The sequence below is a fragment of the Primulina huaijiensis genome, chromosome 4 (assembly GCF_012295235.1).
Source record: "Primulina huaijiensis isolate GDHJ02 chromosome 4, ASM1229523v2, whole genome shotgun sequence".
Lineage (NCBI taxonomy): Eukaryota > Viridiplantae > Streptophyta > Magnoliopsida > Lamiales > Gesneriaceae > Primulina > Primulina huaijiensis.
In genome coordinates this window covers 3,434,536-3,444,997 of record NC_133309.1, presented here as the reverse complement: position 1 = coordinate 3,444,997, position 10,462 = coordinate 3,434,536, and the positions used below count along the sequence as shown (strand labels likewise).

At 37.6% G+C, this 10,462-nt stretch overlaps 1 protein-coding gene across 1 annotated transcript; it reads right to left on the bottom strand.

The window, feature by feature from the left end:
- Positions 1-570: 570 nt before the first annotated feature.
- Positions 571-2,012, bottom strand: LOC140975883 (nucleobase-ascorbate transporter 3-like). Its single transcript, XM_073439808.1, has 3 exons — positions 1,853-2,012; positions 1,612-1,772; positions 571-799 (listed from the first exon to the last, which is right to left on the bottom strand). The coding sequence occupies exons 1-3, from the start codon at positions 2,010-2,012 to the stop codon at positions 581-583; spliced, it is 540 nt and encodes a 179-aa protein (XP_073295909.1). The 3' UTR covers positions 571-580.
- Between the last annotated feature and the right edge of the window lie 8,450 nt (positions 2,013-10,462).

The window sequence follows — 10,462 nt, the reverse complement described above, 5'->3', positions numbered from 1 at the left end:
TTATTTTCGAGCAACTGACACCAAGTTTTCTTTCATGTTTGATCTAAGAACTGTAAGTAGATTTACGTTTTAAAATATATGTATGTATTTGAAAATATAATTGACATGATATATTCATTCAATTTGATATATGATTTAATTATTTCATTTCAATGAATATGATTTTTATAATTAAAATCACGTATGAAATTATTTGAAGGAATTTTTATGATTTGCATTTGAAATGATAAAGAATTTCCGGCTTTCGATATTTGATTTGTTAAGGTCCTGATGCGGTGTGATATAATAACCGATAACATGGCATCGTCCTTTAGAGGAATCAAAATTAATGACTGATCAGTAAACCGTGAAGAATAATATGACTTTCAGTGTCATTATTTTTTTTCATATTTGATTTTGACATGCTATTCCTTGAATTGTATAAATATATGTATTTTGTTATTTATTATGATCGATCGACCATTATTTACTGAGTATTTCTAAAAAAACTCACATATTATTTTTCCTCCCCAGATAATAACGAATATAAACTTGACGATGAGGAACATTAAATGTTTTAAGGATCAAAACCAAAGTTTAGTCAGAGAAATCTTGAAGGAATGTACTCGTTTATTCTCAAAGGATAACTGTAAAACTCTTCGTTTCTACTATCGCCCTTCCAACTCTGGAAAGGCACGAACCATGGAAGTCCTCTGTCTTCATATGCATGATGAGCTTCAAGTGTGTTGTCTAGGATCGTCCCAACTATTAGGGCCACGGTTGGTGGTGAAGAGAATATCGTATTCAATATATCATTGAACTGCAGGAAACAAAACAGAAAGGATACATCCCATTTGAATCTTAAGCAATACTCTAAGCATTGAATGACAAAAAGAGAATCGCAAACTGAAATGACAATTACTCAATATTTTCTTGGTTTCATATCACTAATACAGGACAAACTATCTAGTGTGCCTACCAATGTTCTGTGAAAATAGAAACATGATGCTGTCTGTTGTATTGTTTATAGTACTTGCGTCGTATCCTTGCAAAGAGTTGTGTCTTTTTATAATGCCCGTGCCACACAATCAAAAGTATGTATCAGACTAACATTATAGTTTCTCCGCCTCAGCCAATCCGTCGATTTGGAAGGTAAAATGAGCAGTGTGTCTATTTTCCCACAGCATAACATTTGCATACGTACTTCTCTACAGAATCATGGGGTACAAGCAAAGTTTCAAAAATAGATGGACCAAGATCTTGTTATACAATTTAGAAGAAATAGGTAATCTCCCATCACCGATCTTGAGCAATAGACTCCTCGTTAGTAGGCATGTCACATAAAAGTCACAACAATAACCGACTACTGCAATATTCTCATTATTTCTCTAGGATGCAAGTTTTTACCCCAGCACCTCAGATGCTTCTCAACTAAACATATGGATCCATCCATGTTGGAACTAAAAGGAGTATACCTCGGGCAAATTACTCGATGATCAATCTATAACTTTCCCATTGTTGCACGGTATGAAAAATTGGCATCCACAACTACAATATACTTTAATCCCAAATGATAATGTGTTTTCAACGAAAAAAACATGAAGACATCAGAGAAAAAGTCATAACACCTACCCATCCCGCATTCGTTCTGACAGGTCCATGTCCAGACACATCTGTGTTCATCACAAAATATTGGGGAACAGATGTACCCAAGAACAAAGAGACGCCCAATACGTAGATGTTTCGTATTGAGTTGCTATTTGTAAACTGTAGAAATGAAATCCCAACAGCAGCTGCAAAGGTTTTCAAAAATGATAAAAACAAGTAAAATACATGATGGTAACAGGTATTACTGCTCCGAGAAGTGACTTACCAACAAAGCCATATAAGATACAATATATAGCAGCAAACATATAAGATTCAAGAATTTGTGCCTCCACACAAACAGCAACCTTCAGCAAAATCCCACTCAAGACAATAAAGAAAAATCCACTCTTTATCTTATTCCAATTATCATCTACTACTTTCCTCATCTCAAAATAATAAACGAATGAAAAGAAAAGAAAAAAATAATACAGTGAGGCCCAGTTAACAAACCAAATATGGAAAAGAAGATCATAAAAGCAGTGGATATCTGAACCACTCTTCTGCTCCCAACACGTGTTAATCCCAGGAGCCCCGACATTTTCTTTGCATAAAGGAAGACCAACAACGATCACATAAAACTTGTTTTATAGGAGTTTTCACTGCAAGGCTGCTTAAACTCAAATTAATGTTGAATTACTCAAGTCCGACCTTTTCATACCCTTCCCCAACTAATATTACAGACATGATTCAATATTGTAAGCATTTCATTAAGCTTTAGTACAAAAAAAAAGTCATTTGCTAACAGATAAAGGAAATAATTTGATAAGGGACAAATATTTCTTGAAATTGTTGGTTCCAAGCTTCCTGATCTGTTTCTCTTACAAGAGTCTCAATCATTTGAGAAAGGTATCCTGTGACCAGTCTGTCGACAAAAGTGGGGGACCAATCAAAGGTGCATTAATTTGACTTTGCAATTTGAAGACGGAACACGTGGTTGGAGAAATTTCGAGGAAATTTCAGAAGACGCGTTTCACATTGACAGAAACTCTATAAATAGAGATCCCCCTTCGTTCTGAAATCATCCCTTCTTCGAGTTTTCTCTCATCTTATAACATTCTATAATATTTGTGAGGTGTTTGTTCTCCTGTATTAAGAGAGTGTGTGTTCTCTTTGGAAACACAGTGAGTGAGTTGTACACTACAAAATATTATAGTGGAATTCTTTTCATCATACCCGTGATTTTTACCCTAATAATTTTTAGGAGTTTTCCACGTAAATCTCGGTGTCCAGTTTATTCTTTATTATAGGTTTTATTATCTCAAATTTCGCACTTGGGACCAACATGCGGTATCAGAGCCTTGGTTTAAAATTTCTTAAAATTCTGAGTATGCTCTGTGGTTGCAGCTTAGACTGATCTTCCACATCAGAAAAAAAATTTTGAGATTTTTTATTTAAGGCAAGATTATTTTGTCCAGTCTACTAAAATTGTTGTAGACATAATGGCGGGCAGGTACGAGATAACAAAGTTCAACGGAAGCAATTTTATGCTGTGGAAAATAAAGATACAAGCAGTTTTAAGAAAAGAGAATTGCTTGACGGCTATTGGAGAAAGACCGGGGGAGATTACAGATGATAGAAAGTGGAATGAGATGAATGACAACGCTATTGCCAATCTACACTTGGCTATAGCAGACGAAGTTTTGTCAAGTATCTCTGAGATAAAAACAGCCAAAGTTATCTGTGATATTCTGACAAAGATGTACGAGGTCAAGTCGCTACACAACATGATTTTCTTAAAGAGAAGGCTTTATACTCTTCGGATGGCGGAATCTTCATCGATGACCGACCATATCAACACACTGAATACTATATTTGCCCAACTCACTTCCATGAGACATAAAATAGGGGAAAATGAACGTGCAGAGCTTCTACTTCAAAGTCTACCAGATTCATATGATCAACTTATCATCAACATTACCAACAATATTCTTATGGGCTTTCTAAGATTCGATGATGTCTTAACTGCGGTTGTCGATGAAGAAAGCCGACGCAAGAATAAGGAAGATAGGTTGGTACCATCGAAGATGGCGGAGGCTTTACCGATGATAAGAGGAAGATTTATGGACCGTGACTCCAGTGAGAGCCAAAAACGAGGTAGATCAAAGTCGAGAAGTAAGAAAAAAAATATTTACTGCTTTAAATGTGGCGGTAAAGGGCACTTCAAGAAAGAGTGTACGAGTATCAAGAAGAGTTCTCAAGGAAATGTGGCCAGTACTTCATGCAGTGGTGAAATATTATTCAGCGAAGCAGCAACAGTTGCAGAAGGCAAACAAAAATTTTGTGACACATGGATTATGGATTCAGGAGCGACGTGGCACATGATGTCTCGGAGAGAATGGTTTGATCATTATGAACCGGTCTCAGGAGGATCTGTATTCATGGGAAATGATCATGCCTCGGAAATCGCTGGGGTCGGTACTATCAAAATTAAAATGTTTGATGACACCATTCGCTTCATACACGAGGTACGACATGTGAAAGGACTTGCGAAAAGTATTTTGTCCTTGGGGCAATAGGATGACATCGGGTGCAAAAGCCGTATCGAGAACGGGATCATGAAAATTGTGAAAGACGCGCTTGTGGTTATGAACGCGGAAAAGGTTGCTGCAAATCTGTATGTACTTTTGGGAGAAACACACAAAGAGGCAGAACTAGTTGTTGCATCAATTAGTTCAGGAGAAGAATTAACAGTTTATTGCATAGAAAGCTCAGGTATATGTCAGAACGGGGGTTGAAAATTCTCTCAGAACGGAAGCTGCTGCTAGGACTCACAAAAGTGTCGTTACCCTTTTGTGAGCATTGTGTTACCAGTAAACAACACAGATTAAAGTTTGTCACTTCTACTGCCAGGAGCAAAAGCATATTGGAGCTGATTCATTCAGATGTTTGGTAAGCAACGGTTGTATCCCTAGGAGGAGGGAGATACTTTGTCTCGTTCATTGATGATTTCTCTAGGAGATGTTGAGTGTATCCAATCAAGAAGAAATCAGATGTTTTCCAGATCTTCAAAGATTTCAAAGCGCATGTTGAACTTGATTCTGAGAAGAAAATCGAGTGTCTGAGGACTGACAATGGAGGAGAATATACCAGTGACGAATTTGATGCATTTCGTCAACATGAGGGCATCAAAAGACAATTCACGACGGCTTGCACACCTCAACAAAATGGAGTGGCGAAGCGGATGAACAGAACCTTGTTGGACAGAACAAGAGCTATGTTGAGGACTGCGGGTCTAGACAAGTCATTTTGGACGGAAGCAATCAAAACCGCTTGTTATATTATCAATCGTTCTCCTTCAGTGGCGATTGATCTGAAGACTCCGATGGAGATGTGGACTGGGAAGCCAACAGATTATTCTCTTTTGCATACATTTGGAAGTCCTGTGTATGTTCTGTACAATGAGCAAGAAAGATCGAAGGTGGATTCGAAATCCAGAAAATGTATCTTCTTGGGTTATGCTGATGGAATAAAGGGGTTTCGCTTGTGGGATCCTACTGTTCACAAGCTTGTCATCAGCAGGGATGTTATCTTCGAGGAAGATACAGTAAAGGGAGACAAAGGCATACCGAATTCAGAAACTACTATATTTCAGGCGGAAAATAAGACGGACGAAGATCAAGTTTCTTGTGAAGCAGTACCAGAGCACGAAGAACAAGAACATGTTGAGTCTGAAGTTTCTAATGTGAGGCAGTCAACTCGAGACAGAAGACCACCAGGTTGGCTTTCAGATTATGTAACTGAAAGCAACATTGCATATTGTCTATTATCAGAGGATGGTGAGCCATCGAGTTTCCACGAGGCTACTCAAAGATCAGATGTATCCTTGTGGATGATAGCAATGCAAGAAGAATTGGAGGCATTAGACAGGAATCAAACTTGAGATCTTGTTACACTACCACGACGAAGGAAAGCCATTGGAAACAGATGGGTCTATAAGATCAAGCGTGATGGCAATAACCAAGTGGAGCGATATCGTGATAGATTGGTCGTAAAAGGGTATGCTCAGAAAGAAGGAATTGACTTCAATGAGATATTTTCTCCTGTCGTTCGGCTTACAACAGTCAGAGTAGTGTTGGCATTGTGTACGGTGTTTGACCTACATCTAGAACAGCTAGATGTGAAAACGGGGTTTCTTCATGGAGATCTAGAAGAAGAAATCTATATGCTCCAGCCAGAAAGTTTTGCGGAAAAAGGCAAAGAGAACTTTGTTTGCAGGTTGAACAAATCTTTGTATGGTCTCAAACAGGCGCCGAGGTGTTGGTACAAGAGATTTGATTCCTATATCATGAGCCTTGGATACAACAGACTGAGTGCAGACCCTTGTACGTATTTCAAGAGGTCTGGTGATGATTATATTAATTTGCTGTTGTATGTGGACGACATGTTGGTAGCAGGCCCCAACAAAGATCAGGTCCAAGGATTGAAGGCACAGTTGGCTAGGGAAGTTGATATGAAGGACTTGGGACCAGCAAACAAGATTCTAGGGATGCAAGTTCACCGAGATAGAAGTAACAGAAAGATTTGGCTTTCCCAGAAAAATTAATTGAAGAAAGTGTTTCAACGCTTCAACATGCAAGATAGTAAGCCAATTTCGACCCCTCTTCCTGTTAACTTCCAGTTATCCTCCGAGATGTGTCCTAGTAGTGAAGCAGAGAGGATGGAGATGTCTCGAATACTATATGCATCAGCAGTGGGAAGTTTGATGTTCGTTATTATCTGTACAAGACCGGACATTGCTCAAGCAATGGGAGCAGTTAGTCGGTATATGGTGAATCTTGGACGAGAGCATTGGAGCACTGTTAAGAGGATCATTAGATACATTAAGAGTACCTCGAATGCTGCATTATGTTATGGAGGATCGGATTTTATACTCAGGGGCTATGTCGATTCAGATTATGCAGGTGATCCTGATAAGAGTAAATCTACTACTGGTTATATGTTTACACTTGCGAGGGGAGCAGTAAGCTGGGTTTCAAAATTGCAGACAGTTGTGGCGTTATCTACAATAGAGGCAGAATATATGGCAGCTACTCAAGCTTGCAAGGAGGCAATATGGATTAAAAGGTTATTGGAGGAGATCGGGCACAAACAAAAGAATGGTCCTTTGTTTTGTGACAGTCAGAGTGCCTTGCATATCGCAAGGAATCCAGCCAGTGAATACTGATAAGTTTGAGTGGTGTAGATCGTCAAGTGGCCTAGCAGAAACGTAAGCAGCAGGGAATAGCAAGATTGAAAGGATGTGTGGAGATGTGTTTGATTCTCAATCAAATCTCCAAGTGGGAGAAATGTCGGCAAAAGTGGGGGGACCAATCAAAAGTGCAATAATTTGACTTTGCAATTTGAAGACGGAAAACGTGGTTGGAGAAATTTCGAGGAAATTTTAGAAGACGCGTTTTATGCACGTCTTCACATTGACAGAAGCTCTATAAATAGAGCTCCCCTCTTCATTCTGAAATCATCCCTTTTTCGAGTTTTCTCTCATCTTATAACATTCTATAATATTTGTGAGGTGTTTGTTCTCCTGTATTAAGAGAGTGTGTGTTCTCTTTGAAAACACGGTGAGTGAGTTGTACACCACAAAATATTATAGTGGAATTCTTTTCATCTTGTCCGTGGTTTTTACCCTAATAATTTTTAGGGTTTTTCCACGTAAATCTCGGTGTCAAGTTTATTCTTTATTTTCGAGTTTTATTATCTCAAATTCCGCACGTGGGACCAACACAGTCTACATTGAATATCCGGTTTGCGCAAACTGAGCAGCATTCATGATATCAAACAATGGTAGCTACACACGTCAAATGTCATAGTTTTATTAAATTATTGTTAGAAATTTGATCTCTTTTAGTAAGAGATTTTTGTGCGTGGTTTTGATGGGGATCTGAAAGTTGACATGGAAATCAAGTAGTATTCCTGAAGGATTGTGACACGAAGTAGTGCACACAACTTTCTATTCTTTTCCCCTTCCAGGATCTATTAACTATCAAACATATTTTTCAATGTATAAAAAAAAATTCAAATGGCAGACATAATATTTTGTATGGGAGCTTTTGATCAACAAGTTACACTTGTCAGAAAAAGTTTTGCAAGCTTTTTTATCATTAATGTACATATATTATGAATATAAGAAGCTTCGTAAATGATTAGCAAGAAACTGAAGGCGGGATATCTAACAGATAAAATAATAGGTCTCCACTTAATTGCAAGATGCAGCAGATGGTTGACTAGAATTCTTCAATAAGATAGTCCTGGGTGTCATGCGGCACAGTCCCAACATAGTTTATGTTGAGATAAGGATGAAGTCTTTTTGAGGCACTACTAATATTTTTAGCAAGAGATTTTGCAGGTTGCTAGTTGCTTCTAGTTTCTTTTGTTTTGCTCAACTCTCCATCTTTACCATTTACCAACTTACACCACATGTACTCAAAGTACTGTTGGAAAATTACACCGAAACGATGCCGATCACGATGATAATAGTACACAAAAATACGGAATAAAATAATCAACAAGAACACAAAGATTTACGTGGTTCACCCAATATAGGCTACGTCCATGGAGCTATTGCTGATCTTTTATAACATGAGAAATATTACAACAAGTGTACACAATGATACACTAAATATCTCACACTCCCAACCCGAGTATAACCGAGAAAATATTTTCTTTAACTCACACAAGAGATACTCACAACTCTTTGCTTTTTTTTTTTTTTTTTTTTTTTTTTTTTTCTGTTTACGATGCTTTGTAATTTCTTTTTGGGATGCTTAAACTGAGATGAAGGGGGGCTCTATTTATAGAGCTCCCCGTGAATGAAATAGCCCACCAGCTTTGACAATTGTTGGCAAATTGAATTCGTATTCTTCCGATTTGCAATTTTTCTCACGTAAATGAAAAATTGATGTTCACACCTCACCTAACAATGTTGACATCTCACCTAACATTTCTTCCGCTTGAAGACTTGATTCCAATCTTGACTTCACATTATTATTGTAGCAGCTCATATCTCTCCATTTATACTTGTAGGCCAACTGAAGTTGAACACAACTTCAGTTTGTCAATAGTTACAGTCTTTGTGAGCATGTCGGCTGGACACAACTTCAGTTTGTCAATAGTTACAGTCTTTGTGAGCATGTCGGCTGGACACAACTTCAGTTTGTCAATAGTTACAGTCTTTGTGAGCATGTCGGCTAGATTTTTATTTCCTGGAATCTTTTCAAGCATCAAGATTCCATCTTCCAAACTGATCTGATGAAATGGTACCTAACTTGTATATGCTTTGTCCTAGCATGATAAACATGATTTTTTTGCTAAATGAATAGCACTCCGACTGTCACAGTACAACGTGCTACCCTCAAGCTTATGATCCAGTTCTTCCAGAAAAGATCTCAACCATATCATCTCCTTACTAGCTTCTGTAACTGCTATGTACTCAGCTTCAGTAGTCGGAAGCACAACTATCTTTTGCAACATAGATACCTAGCTTACTGTCGTACCACCTAATGTGAACACATACCCAGTAGTACTTTTCCTGCCATCCAGGTCACCACCTATGTCGGCATCGACAAAACCTTGTAAGCCCAAATTTGACCTTATGAAGCACAAAGATAAACTAGCAGTACCTTTCAAATACCTCAGAATCCATTTAACTGCTTCCCAGTGCTGTTTCCCTGGATTGCTCATAAACCTGCTCACAACTCCCACTGCATGGGCTATGTCTGGTCTAGTGCACACCATTGCATACATGAGACTTCCGACAGCAGAAGCATAAGGAACCTTATTCATATAAGTCTGCTCCAGCTCTGTCGATGGTGATTGTGCTTTGGTTAGTTTAAAATGACTAGCCAAAGGAGTACTCACATGTTTAGCTTCATCCATGTTAAATCTGCTAACCATCTTTTTCACGTACTCTTCTTGAGACAATTTCAAGATTCCACTCACCCGGTCACTAAAGATCCTCATTCCAAGGATTTGCTTTGCATCACCCAAATCTTTCATGGCAAATTCCTTTGATAAATCTTTCTTAAGTTTATCAATTTCTTTCAGACAAGCTCCAGCTATCAGCATATCATCTACATATAGCAGTAGTATGATATAAGAACCGACAAACTTTTTCACATAACAGCAGTGATCAGCTTGACACCTTAGGAAACCATTTTCACTCATGAATCCATCAAACTTCTTGTACCACTGTTTTGGAGCTTGTTTGAGACCGTACAAGCTCTTCTGAAGTTTGCACACCATTCTCTCTTTTTCTCGTACTTCAAAGTGCTACTACTTAAATTATAATTCACCCAAGTGTAGGTTGTCTGCAAGTAATATATTTCGTAAGTACGAGATCGATCCACAGAGAGGTTATTTTAAGTTTAAATTTATTAATTTATAGATTACCGAATGCAAGAACGAAGTTTACAAATTATAAATTTTGTCAAGGCTCGAGGATTTATTCTTGGTTTATGCAATATTGTTTAACTAAAAGTAAAACAAAGGAAACCACCATAAATAATGGTTCCACGAAAATAAAAATATTTAAACACACACCTAATATAATATAGTTCCCACTATAGAAAATACCGAATTCACCGATATTTTATATATGGTACCTATGATTATATATATAACTATATAAATATATAACTGCATAAAATAAATGTTAAATTAAATCATTATATTTCATTTAGAACAACCGGCAGAGCCACGCTATTGCCTAAATGAAATATATGATTTAATAAGTTAGATGCGGAAAGAAAAAGTTAGTTGCGATAAAGTAAATGTTAGTTCCAATAAAGTAAATGTTAGATGCGGAAAGTAAAAGTTAGTTGCGATAAAGTAAATGTTAGAT